We start from the raw sequence: 22,333 nt of genomic DNA on the forward strand, positions 1-22,333 counted from the left end.
GCTAAATCCATTTTCTGACTACAGGTGTAAGATAACTTAAGGATCAATATTACTTTGTATTTAAAATATTGCCTTGGAAAATAAAAGTCACTGCAGCAATTTTGTATATAACTAGCTAGTGTTTACGAGGCAGACCACATGAGGACAGTATAATCACAAATGCCTTTTTGTTATGGAGAAATGATGATTAAAACCAAATGAGGAAGAATTGTACGTGCCAAATGCAGTGCAACAGATATAATGAATAACAAATATTTAGGGGCAATTATATTGACCTTTTTCGCACAAAAAATAAAATGTAAGCTTGAGCAACTGCCCAGGCAGCAAAATTCTGTATAGACTCAAAAATGGGTGCTCATGTACTTAAGAAAATATACATGCAAATTTCTGTTACACTTGCTAAGTCATTGTACAAATAGTCTATAAAATACTCAGAAATTAGGATCCATATAAATGCTATTTGTAAATTTTGAAATCATTCCCACTGTAGACTTCATTAGAAGCTACAACTTCTCCCCACATTTATTTCAGGCTGAAATAAATTTCTGAAAAATGAAAGCCCTAGTTCCAAACATACATTACACACAAGGAATTTCTTATAATGCTTCCAAATGGAAAAGCCTAGAAAAAGTGTTTCAAGTTGTTCTGTATTCTTCTCAAAAAAAGCTTGGATAAATAAACCAGCACCTATGTTTTAGATTTCTTGTAGTTTTTCCGTGAGTTTTTAAAGACAGACTATCTGTCCTCTTTTCCCCATTGTTTAGTCTGTATGTGCTCAATCAAGGATTATAAAAATAATTTTAACACAGAATCCAGCAACACAATTAAGAAGTAAATATACTATGAAAATAAACATCACAACAAGCATCTCACCTAGTTATTAATTTTGTGCTTAGTCCCTGGTTTGGATTGCCTCGGCCCCGAGTTCTCAGAACAGAATAGAAAATGGTTAATCAGTGCATTGCCAATATCAAGAATCAAACCCACATCTAGCCAATGAGAGAAAGTACAATTTCTTTATGCCTTGAATCCACGTGGCCCTGGGACTCCATGGGGTCAGCGACTGAGGACCCACCCATCTTCAGGCTCTTGATACACATGTTCTTCCTCAAGGAGCATCAGAAGCCCCAGTGAATCAGAAACTAATCAAAATAAATTGATAGAACTTGGAAGTTTGAAAACTCCAGCCCAGAGAGTAAGAAGATGGGAGTAGGGGAGGCCATCTAGTGATAAACTAGATTAAGAATCACAAGGCCCAGAGTCTTAATCTTGTTCTGATATTAATTAGCAGTCTGTTTCTTCCCAGCAAAGCAAAAGAACTGGGCTGGACTGGGATAGTCTTGGTAGTATCTTCTAGCTTTAAAAGTGCACGTGTTGGGAATTACAAGTGAATGATATTGAGTTTAGCAACCTGCTTGATGCCTCCTAAATGTAATGCATTCATGTATCATCTGTTCGTTTTGATCCTCATCTCCAGGAGGTATTTAATTCAGATGTTTTGCTCTGTGGAAAACTTCCTATCACTACTCCTCTCTCTTCAATTGATATTGGTTCTTTCAAACCGACATTTATGTTGTTTTTCTTGATATTTAGAATGGTTTTATTGCATTTGTAAGTGGAAAAGGAAGGCATCGCCAAATGTAAAATTTTCCATTAAGGAATTTTCCTTCTAGCAATTAAACATGCTTTTGGGTTAAGTATGGTATAGAAAAGTGATTAAATGCATATGAAATCATGTGGGTTATTAGAGATTATTTGGTTGTTTGGCATCTCCTAGGATACGTAGTTGTTTTTCCACCAATCCACACATCCTCTATATTCCTAATAAAGCCTTTGGAATCTGTTGGGCTTTTTAAGGCTCTCACCACTCTCTTTCTATGACTTCACCGTATCATTAAAAATCTAAAGTTATTTAGCATAATTTAATAGTATTAGCAAGATTTGTAACTGTATCCAAGGATATGAACTTGTTTGTTGTAACAACCACTTGAGGCAGTCCAAAAGGCCCTTCAAAGAAAGAAACATGCCATGTCAAATTTTCAGTAGTTTTATTGAAAAATGCCTCTTTTGTTTCAGAAATAAATAATATAAGGCAGTGAAATTCACAATCTGCAGTTAAAATATAAAAGCAGCAATTCTATGTTCATAGTCTTGCAAACGTTTTCCAACTGCTTTTGATAACTAAGAAATATTATATTCTGAAAAAAGTTCATACTAAATATACAACACAAACATGCAATTCCATCTCTGCAGAATAATCTGCAATTGGGCATAAATGTTAGTGTGTTTAAAACAAGGAGGTTTAAGGCAATATGGAACTGTATCCCGTTGATGCACTAACTTCATCTGCATGGCTTAAGGTTTGTGATCGTTAAAGAGATGTATACGAGCATTCTATGCCCCGGTGTATAACAGAGATAGAAGAGGAAGATAAATAATTGCAATGGAGTTGACGTTTCCCTCCTTTTTGGTTTTAGGAGGGGAATTATTTGAATAGTGGTGTAATTGAATTGCAAATAAGTATAGCAAAAGATAAACTGCCCGCTCGAAATACTCAGTAGCTCTGGGTTCCAGAACTTACTGCTTAACCTAAGAGTTTCACTGAGGCTGCCCGCTGTGCTAACTAAAGGCACACGGCATGTTCTGTCTTTGCAGCTTTTGTGAACAAAGTATTTTGCAAGCATTTCAAGGGCAAAGGCAAAAATGTCTACAGACTGCGTGCTTGGAGCTAGGCTTCCTGCAGAAACAAGGTTCTCTACAATCAGAAAGAGTACTCCAGGATGAGCAACGCTGGAAGAAACACCGCAGAAAAGACGTACACTGCTCTATCTGACCTGTAAATGAGAATTTCAACACCTCCCCCCAGCCTCGTGGCGCGGCGCGTGGTCTCTGGTTCACTGCCCGGGTCCGTGGGACAGGGCGCGCCGCCAGCGCCCGCGGGGCTCAGGGGTCTCTTCTGCAGGCTGGTCTGCGCCGTAGTCCTCATATTCCGCCGTCCGCTCGGGCTCCACAGGCACGATGAAGGGCTCGCGCTCAGGCAGGTAGGCCCCGCCCTCGGGCACATAAGGCTCTGTCCGATTCAACATTACAGTTATGGCATGATTTGGAAGGCACACACACACAGCAAAAGCTAAATCATCACCCGCGGTGATGACACTCCAGTCTTAATCTCATAACTATAAATAAGTTACAATGTTCCAATTACTTCCAGAGAATTTGGTGATAATCAAATAATGAAATGGCACTATCTTAAAAAAAAAAAAAAAAAAAAAAAAACCTTCAAAAATCCAGCAGTAAATACAATCATTGCACAAATACCTGGGAAGGGTCAGAGACTGGACCAAAGAACTGTAAACGCAGTACCTAAGTAGGATTTTCACAAATCCCCAAGTAACTGTTCATGCCTTCAAACTCCTCAATTTAAAGAACAACTTGGAAAGATGAGGAGGTGAGGGGAAGTTTTATTGGCTCCTAGAAACTGAACTCGGGGGTGAAAAGCAACTATCACCAGGTAATATACAGTACATGACATCTTCTGTGGCTGTACCTCACACAAACTGAGTTACAGCTGGTGGGTGAGGAATACCAGTGACTACAGCAAAACAGGAAGAAAAGGTGATTTTAAACCTTGGTTTGAAAACTGCAGTTACAAAACCCAAATGAGAGGACACGGACAAAAAAGTAACAGAGACAGATGCCCTGAATCAGACACATCGCTAACAAGCAAGAGATGAGGAGATTCCATTTGGTGTTATTCCGGCATAGAGCAAGCGGCAGGCTTTGATGCAGAAGCTTATTGTAGAATTGTTAAGTGATTTTAGTCGACAGGATCACATACAAATCATTTACAAGCCACAATTAGTTTATTATTTACATAAGACATTTCTCTTTAACCAGGTTAATTGTTTTTCTTAAAATGGCATAGTCTCCTCTGGTTAGTAGTTTTATTATGCACCTCTTTCACAACTGAGGCTCCTCATGGCTGTGTGTTGGAACTTTTTTAAAATAATGTTTTTCTACATTATTACTGAAATGCATCAGGCTTATAAACTGACACCACTGCTTTTGTCTCATTCAAGTTAGTAAAAAGAGTCTCCACCCTCCTTTGTGATGTCGACCCAGTTCGTTAACCATTATCTGTGGTGAGATTTCCATACAGACTCATTTCCTAATAAGCACGTGCGCAAACATCTCAGAAACAGGATTTTCATGTATTCAAACTGTAAGCAGCACTGGCGACTTAGAAAATGTGTTAGCCGGAACCTGAAACAGGTCAAAGATGATAGTTTTTAAAAGTTGAATGACTAAGTAAAAAATATAAATACATATCCATCTACGTATGTAATGGTTAAAGTATATATATATATATCCATATATTTTTAGTTATTCTCACATCCCATAAGGAGGTGATAATTTAAATTTATTTTATAAAGAATTAAATTGCAATTCTGTGAATGGGTTGCATGAAATATACATTAACATTTGTTATTACTTTTGGTCATATGTAATTATGCATTTAAATATATAGATATATAGATATTTAGATATTCAACTACTCATGCACTATTTGAAAGTAGCAAATCATATCAAACAGCGGTATCATTTTTAAAATTTGCAAGATGCTTGAGGATGCACTAATGAAATGGTAGCCATCGACCACAGCATGACTATCTTATTTCCAGATTGGCGTATCTCCCCAGTCCTCACATCCCACAAAATCAGGTATAGGAGACTTCTGCCCTCTACAATTGTCAAACACTAGAATTTCATTAACAATCTTTTAAAACAATTATTAAGTCCCATATTTTATAAGTATTAATTCTATGGCTAGTATGGGACAGTTAACTATGTTCAGTCGTCTACACCACATTATCACATAGTTTGCCTATAAATTAGATTTCCAAAACAATTTTTAAATACATATTCTTGGCATTTTACAGTTGTGTTTAACAAATCCCTGTTCCCAATCTTTGGGAAAAGAAAAAAAAAAGTCAATTGCTAGCAGGCTTTGAAGTCCCAAGAGAAATAAGGGGAAATTTATGATGTGATTTGGTAAATGCAGAAACATGGGGAAAAAAAGAAAATAATTCAATCCTAACAGTGAAATAATGTTGTATGCTATGGTAGCGAACACTCTTACTATATACAGTCAGAACTGAAAAAGTTGTTATCTTCAAGACATCTTCAAATCAACCTTCCTTCAAGCCTAAGGAACTTCATTTCCATAAAGTTCTTTACTTCAGGTGAATTGGAGTTCCTACAATAGCAACAACATACCTGGATAGCCTTGCCCATTGTATGGGATGCTGGCGCACTGAGACGAATCACAGTATCCAGGAGGACCCGGGGGTCCTCGGATACCTGAGTTTCCAGGACGGCCAGGGGGGCCAGGAGGACCTCTTGAACCTGTGGACCCTGGTGGACCTGTTCTGGATTCTCCTTGTGGACCTAGTGTGGAGTTAAAACAAATATATTTCCCCTCTTGTCAAATACAACTCCTGAGGTAGCAACCAGTACTTTCAGTGGCACCTCTACTACCTCAAGATTAGACAATTTACTATTGTATGGTAAGAAAATGTTTCCTTAAGAAATACCCAATATGAACCAAGGTGTGATGGAACTTTCTTACCAATGACTCATCAGTTAATGCCAAAAATCTACTACTTTAAATATTTTATCACAGAAAACCTGTTTTAATAAGAATTCAGCCAAACCAGAGATAACAGTGAGTTATTTGGTTTGCTCCCACCCTCACAGAGAAAAGAGCACCTGAAGGAAACAGCTCTGTTAGGCAGCCACATTGAGCTGCCATCAAAAGAGGGCAGTGTCTGCTCCACACCTCCAGACTATGCGAAGCAATGTTGTTTCTGGATCAATATAGTTAACATAAATGGAATGATTTAGCCATAGGGCTGTCCTTGGTTGCAAGGGTATCATGTGCCTTATAATGAAAAAAGAAATCATTTACAACCTAGTAAACAAAATGCATCAGACAACTAGTATTCCTTTCCAAAATATAAAAATGCTTTGGGAGAACAGTGAATGAAATTTACCAATATCTCAGGCCTTTTAGTGAGGCTAAGTTTTCTCAGTCTAATAGCCCCATATTGAAGACTACTGGAAAAAGCAGGAAATATAACCATCTTTAAAGGCTATAAGGTCAAACAAAATAGGAAAAGAAAAGGAAGGAAGGAAGAAGGAAGGAAGGAAGGAAGGAAGGAGGGAAGGAGGGAAGGAGGAAGGAGGGAGGGAGGGAAGGAGAGAAGGAGAGAGAGGAAATAGCAACTCTTTGTGTCACTAAAATTCATTTCATCTTATATTAATGTTATAGTTAATGCCTAATATAACCTTTTCATTTCTTTAACAAAAGGAACATGAAAATGAAGTTATGGAGGTTGAACTTCTTGCTAAAACATATGCCATGGTAATAAGAATGCTTGAAGCTCTAGTAACAGGATGAAGTTGGCCAGGAGTGGTGGTTCATGCCTGTAATCCCAGCACTTTGGGAGGCCGAGGCAGGCAGATCACGAGGTCAGGAGATCGAGACCATCCTGGCTAACACTCTACTAAAAATACAAAAAATTTAGGAGGCTTGGTGGTGGGCGCCTGCAGTACCAGCTACTCGGGAGGCTGAGGCAGGAGAATAGTGTGAACCCAGGAGGCGGAGCTTGCAGTAAGCCAAGATCACCTCACTGAACTCCAGCCTGGGCGACACAGCGAGACTCCGTTTCAAAAAAAAAAAAAAAAAAAGAATAACAGGATGAAGTTGTGAATCTCTTCGGGATGGTGTGCCCTCTCAGTATTGATACTCTTTGCCTGTTTAACGTACTAGCAAACCTACCTGGGGGTCCAGGCAGCCCCCGAGGTCCTGGAGATCCAGTACCCCTTTCCCCTTTCTCTCCTGGCAAACCTAAGGAAGGAGAAAAAGAGAAACACAGGGGAAAAATTATCTGGAAACATGTAATTTTCATCTTAACTGACAATATTTGATTCAAGTAATTCATTTCCTTAGTGAAAGCAGAACCTAATTTTTCACAGAAGTTCACTCTTTAAGCCAAGTTCTTTCTAGACATTTGTGTAATTCTAGATCCATGGCCGAGAAAAAATTTGGCTACAAGGCAGGGGAAAAATTATTTGAAGCAAACAAACATGTCTAATATATTTTTAAATCATAACTAGGAACAATAATCCGGAAGAAATAGTTATAATATCTCATTGAAAAACATATTAAAGGTATTTTGTCTTTAGTAGCCCTATTAGTACAGCAGCCAAACCAGCAGAATTATAGAAACATGTAAGTTTTCTCTAGAATATTAAATACTCCTTTGACAAAAGTGGGTACCCAGAGTCCTGAAATATTTGGAATCAAATAGTCCTATTTTTCTGCTTTTCCTTCAACTGCACTTATCTACACCATGATATTAGAGTCAAACAAACATACAAGATCAATGCCAGACCCTGAATAAAGGAACCAAAATAAGTTAGATCTAAAACTCTAGGGCTGCCTAAGAACATTCAGTTGCTGCTCGACTCTTGCCACGGTCACAGAGAGTAATAAGATTTGGGTAGCTGATTTAGTTTGCGAGATAGAGGTTTTCCATTAACAACAACAAAAGTCAGAAAATAGCATTATCTGAGATCTGATAGCATTAACTGACATCTGATAAAGACATGCCATTTTTCTAAGACATGGATCCCTATGGCCTGTGAGTTGCCTGACAGCTCTTCTGAGGCTGTCCAAACAAGACTAGTGAAAGCAGTTTGCCTAGGTCACCTTCCAGATGCCTTCAACCTGTCCCAGCTCCTACATTTGCAAATTCCTTCCTTTATTGCAATACAGAAGCCAGAAGCCAGAAATGCCTACCTCGTTCCCCAGGGGGTCCCTGCATCCCTGGTGTGCCCGGGAAGCCTGGCCGCCCCCCTGGTCCAGGTTCTCCTCTGGCTCCTGCGCTGCCAGGAGGTCCTGGTGGACCCGGCGGACCTGGCTGGTTGCGACTGGAGTGGTAATCATTTGGAATCTGATTCAGCATCTGATTGAATCTGTTCATCTGACCTACAAGTAGAAATAAGGCTTGTTAGTAAGAAATGCAATAAAGGAGGGATGAGAGAGTGAAACTGTTTTAGTGTCTAGTGAAATCCATCTCCATTCTGCACCCCTTCCAGAAAACAATCTAATTAGAATCCTAAGAATAAAATTAAGACAGTCTAATCATCCAGGACAAAATAGTCCCTGATAAATAACTGTTTCCACAAAATGCTGACCTATAAGCCACAAACACTACTACAAATATAAAAAGTTGTTAAAGTTTAATATGGCTCTGAAATAAAGTCTTGAGGTTTGCCAGGTGACATCACTCAAAAGAAAACCTTTTTTATAATTAGATAATTCTACAATTGTCTGTATATCTAAGGCAATGATAATCAGGTTTCACTGCAAACTGGAATTGCCTGTGGGGCAACTTGAAAAATCCAGATTTCTGGGCCTTATCTCCAAAGACAATGATTCACTAAGCTTAGGACATGGTGCAGGAACTCCCACTTCTAATAAGCAACATAGGTGATTCCAAGGCAGGTGTTCCTCAGTACCACACTATGAAAAACATTGATTAAGCCTTCTCAAAGAGCGAGTTCTGGGTTTAAGGCCCACACCAGTCTGCAGGTACTGAGCTTCATTACTTAACAGGCCTTATAGAATAAGAAGAGCCTGTGAAAAACAGAGAGGTCAGAGTTTCCTACCAAAAACAACCTTCACTGATCAAATTAATCTTGGTAAGCCCCCTTCCTTAAGGTCATAAAATGACTTAAAGGTCATAACTTAAAATATCCAATGTCTTAGAACTTAAGTTTGCTGCTATTATTTTACCTTGGGTTATTATTTTATCTTAGTGACAATCTTTAAAATATCATCTTTAAGCAGATGCAAAACTGACAATGTATAAAAACAAGAGCTTATCAAAATGAAAGAGAAATCTATCTCTTTAGAAACTTTATGACCCAAACTCTGCATTTTCCTGCAATTAATTTTCAAACCATTCACACAGTAAAAAGAAAAGAAACTTTACCACTTATCAATTGTTCACAGACTTGTCTTGCAACTGCTCGCATCATGTTCTGGGAAGCAATGTCTCCCTTGTTAAATTAATGAGAATGATTAGCATATTAGTTCTATAGTTTTAGACTTCAATGTTTAACACACAAACATAAGATTTTTTTAAAAATACATACCCTATCACCTTTTTCGCCTTTCAACCCAGATGGACCCTGAAAAATATGAATTGCATACGTTAGAAACTGACAAACATACTCTAAAATGATGCATGAATGAACATAACGATGAAAGAAAACAAGTTCTGTTTTCTAAAGCATTAGCAAAATGACACATCACATTTATATCCATGTTACTCACATTCTGCTTTTCTATAAAAAGAAATCTAATCTCTCTCTCTCTCTCTCCTCTCTCTCTCTCTCTCTCTCTCTGTCTCTGTCTCTGAAGCACATGTCCTCCAAAACAGTGGACAGATGTGAATTTTGTGGTCACAACTGTAAAAGTTATGGATCATGCACACTTTTTACAATGCAATTCATGATACATATGGAACGAAAATACATAAGAAGATTGCCCTTGTGTCCCCATACTTTGCTTTGTATCATCGTGGTTGGTTATCTCAGCTGGTTATTGTGGAACATCCATGACATTAGTCTCCATTCAGTCTCACTAAGAACCAGCAGGCTTTTGTGAGCTACTTAGCTCAATATATATCCCTTAACTTCATCCAGTGATTCTTTGTACATTTGAGATAAAAGAAACTGGATTGAAGCTGGAAACCATCATTCTCAGCAAACTATCACAAGAACAGAAATTCAAATACTGCATGTTCTCACTCATAAGTGGGAGCTGAACAATGAGAACACATACACACAGGGAGGGGAACATCACACACCAGGGCCTGTCAGGGAATCAGGGGCTAGGGGAGGGATAACATTAGGAGACATACCTATTGTAGGTGATGGATTGATGGCTGCAGCAAACCACCATGGCACATGTATACCTATGTAACAAACCTGCACATTCTGCACGTGTACCCCAGAACTTAAAGTGTAATAATAAAAAAATTCTACAATAAAAAAAGAAAAGAAACTGTGTTTCTCTCTTAATGAATAACTCAATCTAAATGATCCCACATCTAAATACAAGCATAGAATATTTGCCCCTACACTGTCATAAGCCTCTCACCATAAGAGATATTAGAAAAGTTTTCCTTAGAATGTGGCAAGTTTTTGACTTTCAGTAATACATTTCCAGGCTGCCAACTGCTATCACCGAAGGAACATCTAAATCATTGACAAATCAGGTAATATCCCATACCAAACCACTTCTCACCATCTCCATGGAAACCACTGCAGTCCAAACCAAAACTCTTACCTGAAACTACTCTAATAGCCTCCTAACTGCTCTCCCTGCTCCCCATTTTGCTACTCTATAGTCTATTCTCCACACAAAAACCAGAATGATATTTTTTAAAGAAAAATTAGATCATATCACTCCTTTGACTCCAAGTGCCTCCCACCCCGTTCCCATCACACTTAGAGGAAAATAATAATTCCTTATCATAGGCTACATGGTCCACATGATCATCTATGCCTAGCTATCTGACCTCATATTTTATCCCTCTCCATTTAACCCCCTTCACTTTGGTACCCAGACCTGTTAGATGTTCCTTTCATATGTCAGACTCATTCCTCAGCCAGGGCTTTCATTCATGCTGTTTCCTCTGGCTGAAACCCTCTTTCCATAGATCAAATAGCTTTCTCCCTCATTTCATCCCAATGTCACCTCGTCAGAGAGGTTCCTGGATGACTGTATCCAAAATAGCTGCCTTCCCACCAGCACAATCATTCTCTAACCCTTTACTCTGTTTCTTGATTCTTCATGATATTTATTATCATGGGAACCTGTGTTTACATGGTTTTGTCTATATCTGCCCCCCCCCAACCCTCAGAATGTCTATGAAGGCAAGAACTTTGTCTTGTTTGCTGTTATATCACCTGACCCTAGAACACTGGCTAGCATATTATAGGCACTAAACAAATATGTGTTTATTAATGAAGTATTCTATGAACATCTCATGGAAACATCTCCTATAGAATATCAAGTATTATAAGTTAGCAAGAAGATATCAACTGATTATAATAGCTAATGACATAAGCTAACAATGATTAAGCCAAGCTCTCTGCTAAGACCTATATATACCTATCTGCTATGTTTGGTTTCATAAATAAGAGGAAGGTAAGATAAAATAGAGAAGAAAAAGAGAGGAAATTTGCTACTTTTGAAGGACGAGGAAAATGAAGGAGAAAAGGGAAAGTGCTAGGATCTAAATAAATGTATACCAAATTATAATTATCATAAGAAAAACCGGAGTTGTCTACTTCCTTGCCAAAAGTATTAGATTTTTGTGGAAACACTAATATTATTGTATTTGAAGCATTTTGCAAGTGCAGGATTTTTTACATTTACTGCTATTTTGAGATTGTTCTGATGTGATTTTTAATTTATTGGCACTCTGAGATTGTCCTGTTGTTCATGATTTGTAGAAATCATCTTTATTTCCAATATTTAGAGATCATATTTCAAGTAATAGCTGTAGACATTTCTTTTAGGCGTCTAGCTACAGCCATCAATTATATGAGTAATATTCTTATATAAGACACTATTGAGGTCATAGTAAAACAAAATGAAATGCTGAATGGGTAGAAAAGTTTCATATACTTATAATTGCTCTTGCAAAGTTTCTACCATGATCCATTGAGGAAAAGAGAGTAATAAAGTCACATGCTAGAGTACACACAGATTTTAAAGTATTTAGGTTGGTGCAAACGTAATTGCGGTTTTTGTCATTCTTTTTAACCTAATATACCAGGAGTCCTTCTAGCTTTATATTGCTTGCTTAATTTTATGAACCATACAAGGCAAGCCCTATCACATAAATGTCCCATCCTAAGTCTGTCTGAAATTACTTTTTTTAAACTTGGGTTTGTGTAATTTGAACAATACTTTAAAAAGGAGAAATTCTGTCCAGAGAAAAGCCCTGATACATTTTTGTCACTGCTAATAGTTGGACTTAATTGTCTTTAAGATAATTTTTATATTTCAGGATGCTACTCAGACAAAAAAAAAATGCTTAAATAAATTCACACTTCCTAAACACAAAAAAGGAAAAGTTCGTAAAAAATATGCAGCCCAACAGTCATTACAAATAATTGTGGATATTTTAGACACTTCAAAGTCAGTTTTGGAGATACTAATTTGGAAACACCAAATATGTGTACTACTATCTCAACTACTATTTTAACCAAAATATCTGCATAAGAGAAAGTTAAATAGGGCATAAATTGGGGCAGGACAGTATTAAAAAAGTAAAATGATCAATTAAAGTTAATAAATAACTTTAATTCTGGTTCTGATGTTCTAGCCTCCTTAACTAGATAGAAAAGAACAAATGGAAAGCTGGATAATGCCACAAAAGGGTTAATATTAGCAAGCTAGGGATGGAGGCACTGTACACCATCATCATGTATTTTTCCATCTTAAGCAGCATACCACTCCTAAGTAAAAAGAATCATTTTGCTGACCCAGCTCTGAGTGTTTATACAGTGCAGAAATATGTGTCTTGGCTCATAATCCCATTCTCCTCTTAAAGAAACCTAGTAACCACAATTTTCATCCCAGAATATTACAACAACCCAGAGAGAAAAATTTAGAACGGGTACCAAGTCAAATCCATGAGTTTAGCATGGTTTCAACAAATGCTTCAAACACATTACAGCAGAGATAACCTAAATATGACAAAGGTTTGCAGTTCTCATTATTTATTTCCACAGTGAAATGACTGTCAGTAGACATGCAAGCTGTCCACTTACTGGTCTGCCATGATCTCCAGGTTTTCCTGGCTTCCCACTTGGTCCTGTGACTCCCGGGGAGCCTGGGCTTCCCTACAACACATGGAGAGGGAAGGGGACTGTTATAACAAAGAGAAAATCCCATCGAAAGTAAATGAATACAGCTTGTTTTAAAAGCGTTTAAATGAAACAACTCATAATTACACATTCAGGAAGAATAAAACCAAATTTTAAGATAACATGAAATAAAAATCTCTTGACAATTACAGTGCAATCCTTATGGACTATATAGTTTTAAAATATATTTTGAGACCAGCTGAAAAATACATGCATACGTATACAATCAGTTTCACAATTTAAGACTGTGATCCTAGTAAACTGGTTACAAAGCGGATGTGCAGAAAGCAATTCCCTTTTTTTTAAAGTTTCCTACTATAAGACCAGACAATCCTTCAAAACACAGAAGTTGAAAATTTGGGCTGGAGAAGAATTAAGCAGGTGGCCAGTTTTGTGCTAAGTTGGGCACCACGGCGGCAGAGTCTTCCCTTGTCTGCTGAGAATTGCACTCTCAGCTTAGAAATTCATTTTTCCCTTTGGAGCATTCTCCACACTTTCATTCCCTTCCATCATGTCAGCACCCTTAACCCCACCAAAATCATAAGATTTTCTCCCTGTTGCTTTTACCACAGCTTCCAGACATTTTGGCCCTATATTTAATAGAATATTTATAATATGTACTGGCCAATACGTCATGTTCTAAAGCCTAAAATTTTCTTAACATGGAATGTTCAGATTTTGTCAAGCAATCCTTTACTCCACTGATTACACAAGTGTTAATCTCTACAGTAAATACTTAACATGAAAGTTTGCTGTGCATTTAAATCCCCCATTACCTAAAGATCTATATTTGAAACATAAATAATAAAATTATTTTAACATATGCTCTTTAGTCTTCATATCCTGCCACACAGACATGGAGGCTATCCATCACCTCAAACAATTTTACTGGGATCTCACCTGGATGCAAGTATACAGATGCCAGTTTCAAAATCATTAATTTAAGTATTTTTCCCAATATCTTAAGTTGAAGACCTTTTTAGTTGTAGATAAAACTGACTTCCTCAGAACAACTGATGGCTGTTCAATAATAAATGTTCTTGAAATTTAAATGTTATAGCCACAGATTCTTAAAATTCTGTAACAGGAAATAACTGAACCACTGAGGTTATAAAACCCAACCACTCAATGTAGGGATGAAGAAACTGAGGCACCAACCAGCTAGTAGCCAGTTAGTTAGGGATTTTTTTTCTTTTTCTCAAGTGTAACTTGATTAAACAGAAAGATTCCGTATTTTAACACATCTGTTTTCTCTAGCACATTTTGATGTAGGTAAATAAAAACACATTTCCCTCAATGATATACTCCACAGCACAGATTGAATGTGCTTCAAAAGCAGGTTACCTGGCTCTTCTCTAGCAAAATGGGGTGAGAGGGTTGGGGGTGAAGGGCACAAAAATGAAACACATTTAGTTCTTACCGGTGGCCCTGGTGGGCCCCTGGGTCCCATTGCACCGTCTTTTCCAGTGAAGCCCTATTGTAAAAATGAAAGTAATTACAGTTAGGGAGGTCATGAGCAAGTGAAAAGAAAAGATGCTAAACAAGTTGCTAAAGCTGAAGGCTGAAGAGAAGGATTTAGCCCAACATGTTGTTTGGCAGGTAAGCTTTCAATATGAAGGCAAACAGCAAAAGAAAAACAAAAAAAGAAAGAAAAAAAATCTTTTCAATTTAACTTATGCCTTTTACTGAATATAATTTCTATGCTTATTCACTTGTATAGTTATAAATAAAACAATTTTAAGAGCCAAACTAATCTGCTCCCAGGAAGGCAGATTCCCTTCATGAAGATTTTTTGCTTTTGTTTTTGCTTTTGTAATAGCATAAAGAAGTCTAAAGGAAGATTTACCCATTCTATGGAAAAGTCAATGTCCACAGGTTGGCCCAGGAAGAATGCAGGTGAGAGGAAAGGAAAGTTGCTGAGAAAAGCAAGTGGTATCATAAAAGATGATATTATGGTGGCAGAGTCTTCCTTTGTCCGCTGGGAATTGGACTCTCAACTTAGAAATTCATTTTCCCTTTGGTGAATTCTCCACGCCTTCATTCTCTTCCATCATATCAGCACCCTTCACCCTCAACAAAACAGTAAGAATTCCTCCCTATTGCTTTTATCACAGCTTCCGGATATTTTAGCCATATATTTAATAGAATATTTATAATATATACTGGTCAATACATTATGTTCTAAAGCCTAAAATTTTCTTAAGATGGAATCATCAAATTTTATAAGACATTCCTTTACCAAATATGCAAATATTAAGCTCTGCAGTAAATATTTAACATGAACGTTTACTACACATTTAAACTCCCCCTCCTCTAAGAATATATATTAAACATAAATAATAAAATTATTTTAACATATGCTCTCAAGTCTTCATACCCTGCCATACATACAGACATAGAGAAGTCTGTATGGAAAATCCTGACCACCCAATTAGAAAACTCCCTTCCTCATTCCCTGAGCAATTGTCAGACAGCTAGAGCAGGACTATTTATGTCTCCACTTCTGGTGAATTTCTTTCTTCCTCTCCCAAAAGAGGCAAAACTGGACTGGGTGCAATGGCTCATGCCTGCAATTGCAGCACTCTGGGAGGCCAAGGCAGGAGGATTACTTAAGCCCAGGAGTTCAAGACCAGCCTGTACAACATAAGGAGACCCTGTCACTAAAAAAAAGTGAAAGAAAAAAAAATAGCCAAGCATGGTGGCACACACCTGTGGTCCCAGCTACTTGGGAGGCTGAGGTGGAAGGATCACTTAAGCCCCAGAGGTCAGGGCTGCAGTGAGCCATGATCACCACTGCACTCCAGCCTGGGTGACAGAGTGGGACCCTGTTTCAAAAAAAAAAAAAAAAACAGAGGCAAAGCTGTCTTAACTGCCCTCCACTCAAAAGAGAGGAAATCCTCAATCCTGATAATAAGCAGTAATTTTTGTAGTGGTCTGTCTCTCTTCATCACACACAAAGGCCAGAACTGCCTCAGCGTCAGTTCACTAGGCAGGAATAGAGCACATCTCCCCACAGGCTTGATCTCTGGCTCGTGCGCCCGCATTTATATGTTATTTTTTTCTCTCTCTGTACAGTGCCAAATGGCCTTTGCCTGGAATGAGTCATCCTGCTACCCAGTTAGCATTCACTCTCAACAGCAGATCTCTGAAATCCAGCCGAGGATTTCTGAGTCGGGTCATTTTTTAGAGATGTTGCATTCCTCTGTCAGAGATTTTTGTCTCATTTTCTGCAGAGTGTGAAAGTAATCATTTCATCCATATTCTTGGATTTTCACAAAAGTCGACCATTTGGATCTCTTCTCGAATTAAGTATCCACACTTTTTATTAGTGCATTGACTTTACAATAGAAGTTTAAATTATTCTTTCTACTTTTGTTGGAAATATTCCACCTCCCCCCCAAAAAAGACTTTTTTCAGAAACTTTTAGAGATAAGATTTCAGCTGTTTGCTGGAAGATCTAGGCCTAACAAAAAACAGATCCTAAGCCTATCTGATGTAACATCCATATCATTTCTAAGGGCCACTTAAGAAAAAAATTCCCCATAATATTACTTGGACAATTTGAATAAAATTTCTTCCACTCAAGTTTCTCCAACTATATAGGATGCTCTTTTTTATTTTTTATGGTATCATATTTCTAAATAATTAATCCCCCTTTAGTCAGTCTAAGAACTTTCTGATCAACCATTTCCTTTTAGAGGAAACATATTCCTAAATTGGAGTGAAGAAGATTTATTGTGAAGTGCCCAAAAAGGCTACCCATTATGCCATCTGCAGAACTTCGTACCACAATTTTATTTTATTCTTCAATTTTGGTGCAAGCCGCAGCAGTTATTTCCACTTCTACCCATGTGAGGGTGGCTGAGAAGACCGATGACCATTTTCATAGATACACATGTACAGATACCTGTATATGTGGTTCTTTTGTTACTTTCTAATAGCCCCCAGTACTGTGCCTCATTTCAGAAATCGTCTGTGCTGAAGATGATCTCTGTATCTTGTTTCTCTCTACTTGACCCTGCTAACAAATTCTTCATTCCTCACCACAACTCTTGGCCTTGATCTCTCGTGCTTCCTTCTCTTCACTTCCACTACTGAGTTCAAGTTTTGTTTTGTTTTGTTTTGTTTTGTTTCAGCTGAGATTCCCATACTCAGAGTCTCTCTAACTTTCTAAAATTGTTGATGCCCCACCAGCTATGCATCCTCCTTTTTGCATTAGTGGTCATTTACTAAGCAGTAGGTAGGTACACAGGCTGTGAAGGAAAAGGGAGAACAGTATCCTGAAAAGTTCTCTTGCCCTCATCCCAGGGTGGCCTCACCACAAAGCTGGACACAGACTAGAATTTGAGAATGGAAGAGCACAGTCCCTTCCAGTCCCTTACTTTTCAGGGATGCAGTGACGCTGCCTGATGGTGACGTCTGTCTGAGCGCCAGTCCAGAAAGGCAGTGCTGCTGGGAAATGCGCTAGGGACCCCGCAGTGTGTCTGCATGAAGCCCACATTGGGGTGGATGTGATGGGCACAAGGTTTCAGTCGTAGCAGCAGCAAGCAAGTCAGCCCATCGCCACTTTTCAACTGCAATATTCTGGGGTTTATTTTCTAATAAAGAAGACTGACTTGTCACCCTTGTACTCTCACTGTTGTCCTTTATTATAAAATAAGAATTAAAAAAACCCTAACATGCCAGTCTCAAAAGAGTCAGAAGATGTATATATCAGAACTACCTCCACATCCCATATATCAGAAAATACAGTTTTATCTTTGACCTCTGTCTTATCTCTCCCCTAAACTCAAAAGGAGTCATGGGAACAAATAAAGTTCACTGGCATATCATCTACCATTTTGTATTATCTTAGGGCAAAACTTTGCTCCCTCTGAATGGCCTGCCTCTGCCCAGTGGTGTCTTGGAGGTGTTAAGGCTAATAGATCTATGTTTAGTGACAGCTGTTACAGTATTGGCTTCCTCAGATCCTGCTGCTAGTCATATATTTTAACTTGATTGATTAATCAAAATACAAACTACTCTCAGACTATTTTTGGAACCATAAGATGCTGAAAAGTCATTAGTTCCTTTGTTTTGAGAAACTTAAAACTTTGGGGTTCTTTTTATTAAAGCATTTGTGGTCTCCTGTGGAACCAAATGTTTCACATCATTGATGAATAGAGCATAGAGGTCATGTTCACCATGCTTCTCATTAACTTATCCTAGAGAAGACTGGGCTTCCTGTACTGCTTTCATGCTAAGTCAAAACCAAATCTGAAAGCTGCTACCAATAGCAAAAGTCTCTACTAAATACCAGCTGTCTACCCCAACATCAAGGCCTAGAAGTGGTATTTGAGTTATAAAGGTGTAGACAGGATGTCTTGAGTTTGTAGAAAGTGCTATGGGAGTCAAGGCTACCCTCATGGTTACAGAAAAGCTGCCTCATAACTAAGATTTTAATTTTAAGATTTAAAACAATTTGCTGAGATTCTTAAATCTCTTTTTAATCAGTTAAAACTCCTTTTCTGGACTTCTTTTAATGAATATGATACAATAAGAAATTTTCTGAAAATTAAAATTTCCAAGACTCCCCTAAAGTCCCACCATTTTATTTCAAAGACCTTGAGATTGATCTGATGTTGGGTGGTCCATTGACATTAGCTTTGCAGCTTTCCACAAGATACATGATTCATTACCAGCCTTGCAAACTGGATTTTGAAGGGTTCTTAATTAATAGGCAACCATGTGACATCATTTCCAACATCATTATAGCCTGCCCAAGAAAACTTACTCTATCTCCTGGAGGTCCCATTGGTCCTGGTGGGCCAGGTAACCCTGGGGTTCCCTGCACAGAAGGAAACAAACAAGTGAAACATTATAATATACTTCCTGTGTAGGAGAGAATCCTTGCTCTTTTCCAAAATGTTTTTTTAATTCCGGAGACTCTGAAAAGAAAGTGGAGAACAGAGTCAAGCACATTGCCAAGCATACAGGAGATGCTCAGTCAACGAGCAGATACCTGAATTGAACAGCACCAACTTGAAGGCTAAGACCAGGGTATGAAATGGAAATGAGGTGAAACACATATCCAGGCTTCTGCTTTGCTGCTTAACCTGGGTTCACCTTTTGAGGCACTACAAAGGGAAATTTTCAAGTAACACATGACGGGGGAAGAAAAGGCAACTTAGAGACCAACTCACTGTTCGGCCTGGAAGTCCTGGCTCTCCAGCATCACCTTTCATCCCTTGGCGACCCTAGAGTGAGCAATGGGAAAACAGTTCTCAGGCATTTCACAGAGATTAAGTTAAAAAGGAAGGCATGAGTCACTTACGAAATCTTCATCACTTCATAAATCCAGTGTAAGGGTTCAGAATGAGCACAGAAGGATATTTTTGAAAGGAGATGAATAAACCTTTTTTGAATTAGTGCTCATTTTTTAACCTACAAATGCTGTGTTATAATTTCTACTTACAATGTTATGGGATAATTTTATATAATTATGGGATATTATACTTACCTTAAAATAATACAGTTTAACATAGGGGATGTCTACATTACTTATAAGAAAATGTTTAATGAAGTCAAATAAGTAGCAGTAATTTTTTCTACACAGTTTTATATTATTACATAGTCTATTTACATATCTAAAATAACAGTCATCATAGTGACTGCTATCTTGGTGGCTAACCTTGTTGAATTATCTGAGAAAACATTTGATTTGGCAAAATGTAGAAAAGATTCATTTAACTAAATGTTTATCCACCATTTTCATTTAATACAGAAAGGCTTTGTGCTTACTTGCTCTCCCGGAATAGAGAGTCCATTGGGTCCCTGAGGGCCTGGAGGACCCTGGGGGCCTGGAGGACCTATATCTCCACGAGGACCAGGGGGTCCCTAAAATATGCAAGAGAGAGACAACCACAAATAATGTAATACTTTTTCAGTGCTGACATTTAGTCAGACACTTGTCATCATAATTCTAAGACATCAATCATATAATCTTTGTAAACATTTCAGAAATCTACATCTATGAATGTATTTATTAATGTAATTTCCTTCTTCCCTTTACTATTGAAAAGTGCAATAAATTCACAAAAGCACTTCCATTTCCATAAAAGTCCTATTAGAAATAGATTGTTTAAATAAAATACATTGCATATAAAACATTCACATGTTAATTTTCATACTTACATGAGATTAAAAGCTCAAGTTTCACTGGATTTGATTTATTTTAAGCTAGTCCTCATTTCTCTGAGACTTCAGCTTATTTCTGGGACTAAAGGATATATAAATCAAGCAAGGAAAGAAAAGATGCCCATGGATGAGGTGCCCTGTGCTGAAGCTCTTTTGCGATCTGTCTAGATGGAAAAGGCACAACCTTGGCCTCAGGCCTGGGTTGGCATTCTAATCTTGCCCTTTCCTAATGGGGTTATTTTATCATTAATTATATTATGACCAAAAACTACATATTGTCTTCATAAAATATTCCCCTGAGAAGCTTGAGTTGTCTTACAAAAAACCAGTGTGGAGCTGGCAGAAGGGGCGGGTGACCCCTTGTGAGCACTCAGCATTTTTTTTTTTCTGAGACTGGTAAAAAAAGAAGCAGCAGAACTGCTCCCAACAGGCTCCAGCTCTCTAGCGGGTCTCTGCTCCCTGTGGGGTGTGGTTACCCCATCTGCTTCCCCATGTTCCGGCCAAGCCTTTAAAGATCTTCTGCAGCTTCCCCATGTGTAATTGTTACAGCTATGACATGCATCCTATGCATTTCTTTCTCTGGCTTGTCTAATCCATCATTATGACATCCAGAGATAAGACAGAGGTAATTACATTACCTGAGGCACACTAAACCTGAGCTGACTTGCTCAAGATCACATACCCACTTTGTGAAAATTTGAACAATCAGATTTCAGCATATAGATGAAAATTTAAATGCACTCTAAAATATACTTACAATTGCCCCACTGATACCTCTTTCACCTCTGGGACCTTTAGCACCAGGCCCTCCCTAAAATACATAGAGCACATGTTAGTGTGAACATAGGAAAGTAGGAAGAAGTTGATATATAAAACTGCTTCAAGAAAAAGTGCAATCTCCAGACAATTAATATTCTACAGTTGCTTGCAAAATATTGAAGGAAATATTTCATGTCATACAAATACGTAAAGCAAGAGAATTTCAAAACTTTGTACATTCTGAGTGTCTTATTTTTAAAATTATATTTCAAATTTCAAATTTTCATTTCAAAATCTGAGGTTTATTGGGAAAAGCAAACATACTACTTGTATACAATAAAGAGAAAAATGAGCTTTGGATTTATGTGAATTACATTCCTCAGGGAAAATGATGGGCAAAAAGAAGAATATCTTCAATCTCTCAGAATATTAGAACATGTACTTAACAGGAATTCAGAAACAACTGAACAAAGAGGAAATAAATATCACAGTGACATCCAAGCATGTTACTTCACACCGACAGGGGAAAAAATCCCAACATCTCAAAAACATCTAAGTCACATCCAGAATATAATTTCATGATTGTAAATATAAATCACTGTTAATAGAAAAAAAGAATGGTAATTCCAGTGACATTTTGATTCTATATATGAGGAGCTGCTTTGTAATTAACCTAAAATCAGTCTACATTATTTGCTGGGACCCAAGGATAGTAAGTTTTGGTGTTCTGTGAATCCCCGAGCTCTTCCTATGTTAATTACATATTTTCTTAAAAGAAGCCAATGGAGATTAGAGCTATCCTCAAAACTGGCCCAGATCAGATAGTGGATTGACTAAATCAAGGGGTTTCACATTGATCAATGAACTCTATCACTGCAGTCTTCAATGTTTTGCCTTGCACTTTCTTGGCCGTCCCTCCCAACCAATGAATAAATCTGGTCACAGTCTTCTCACTCAAGTTATTCCAAACCCAGAGTTTATGCTATCACATGTGTTAATTATCCTCTTTCTATGTGATTCTCATGATACGTCTGCTACATAAGGTGCACATGTTCTAGGTTCTCAACTAGTTGTTCTTGAGTCAGCCTCTCAACTATGGCTTTGTACCAAACACTTAAGAAGCTTTCAGGAGACGTAAGGAATTTTCAGTCATGTAATTACAGATGGAAATCCAGCTTCACATCTTTAAGAAAAAGCTCCTGAAGACTAGCCAATATTACCATTCTTGCATGGCTGAAGAAATATGTCAAATGCCAGAATCAGATATTCTTCCTGATCTACTCCATTTCAGATGTCTAAATATACTAAAAAGATGGTCTGCGATTTAGCTTGCTCTAGAAAACCTGGATGAATTGAAGCATTTTATTGACTCTATACTGGC

At 37.8% G+C, this 22,333-nt stretch overlaps 1 protein-coding gene across 6 annotated transcripts in view; it reads right to left on the reverse strand.

Annotated features, from left to right (window-relative positions):
* Nucleotides 1-2,031: 2,031 nt before the first annotated feature.
* The window catches only part of COL12A1 (collagen type XII alpha 1 chain), a 137,328-nt gene continuing 117,026 nt past the window's right edge, over nt 2,032-22,333 (reverse strand). For 3 of the 6 annotated variants that reach the window (XM_033217685.1, XM_033217683.1, XM_033217687.1), the window contains 12 exons: nt 20,951-21,004; nt 19,798-19,893; nt 19,200-19,253; nt 18,791-18,844; nt 14,438-14,491; nt 12,922-12,993; nt 9,226-9,261; nt 9,063-9,129; nt 7,865-8,053; nt 6,842-6,910; nt 5,278-5,448; nt 2,895-3,070 (listed from right to left, as the gene is read on the reverse strand). In XM_033217685.1, the coding sequence (XP_033073576.1) occupies nt 2,895-3,070; nt 5,278-5,448; nt 6,842-6,910; nt 7,865-8,053; nt 9,063-9,129; nt 9,226-9,261; nt 12,922-12,993; nt 14,438-14,491; nt 18,791-18,844; nt 19,200-19,253; nt 19,798-19,893; nt 20,951-21,004 (1,092 nt within the window). Of the gene's footprint in view, nt 4,264-5,277; nt 5,449-6,841; nt 6,911-7,864; nt 8,054-9,062; nt 9,130-9,225; nt 9,262-12,921; nt 12,994-14,437; nt 14,492-18,790; nt 18,845-19,199; nt 19,254-19,797; nt 19,894-20,950; nt 21,005-22,333 lie in introns of all 6 variants that reach the window. The other 3 variants (XM_033217688.1, XM_033217686.1, XM_033217684.1) reach the window with 2 other exon arrangements.

This window comes from Trachypithecus francoisi, unplaced genomic scaffold (assembly GCF_009764315.1).
Source record: "Trachypithecus francoisi isolate TF-2019V2 unplaced genomic scaffold, Tfra_2.0 Lachesis_group10, whole genome shotgun sequence".
Lineage (NCBI taxonomy): Eukaryota > Metazoa > Chordata > Mammalia > Primates > Cercopithecidae > Trachypithecus > Trachypithecus francoisi.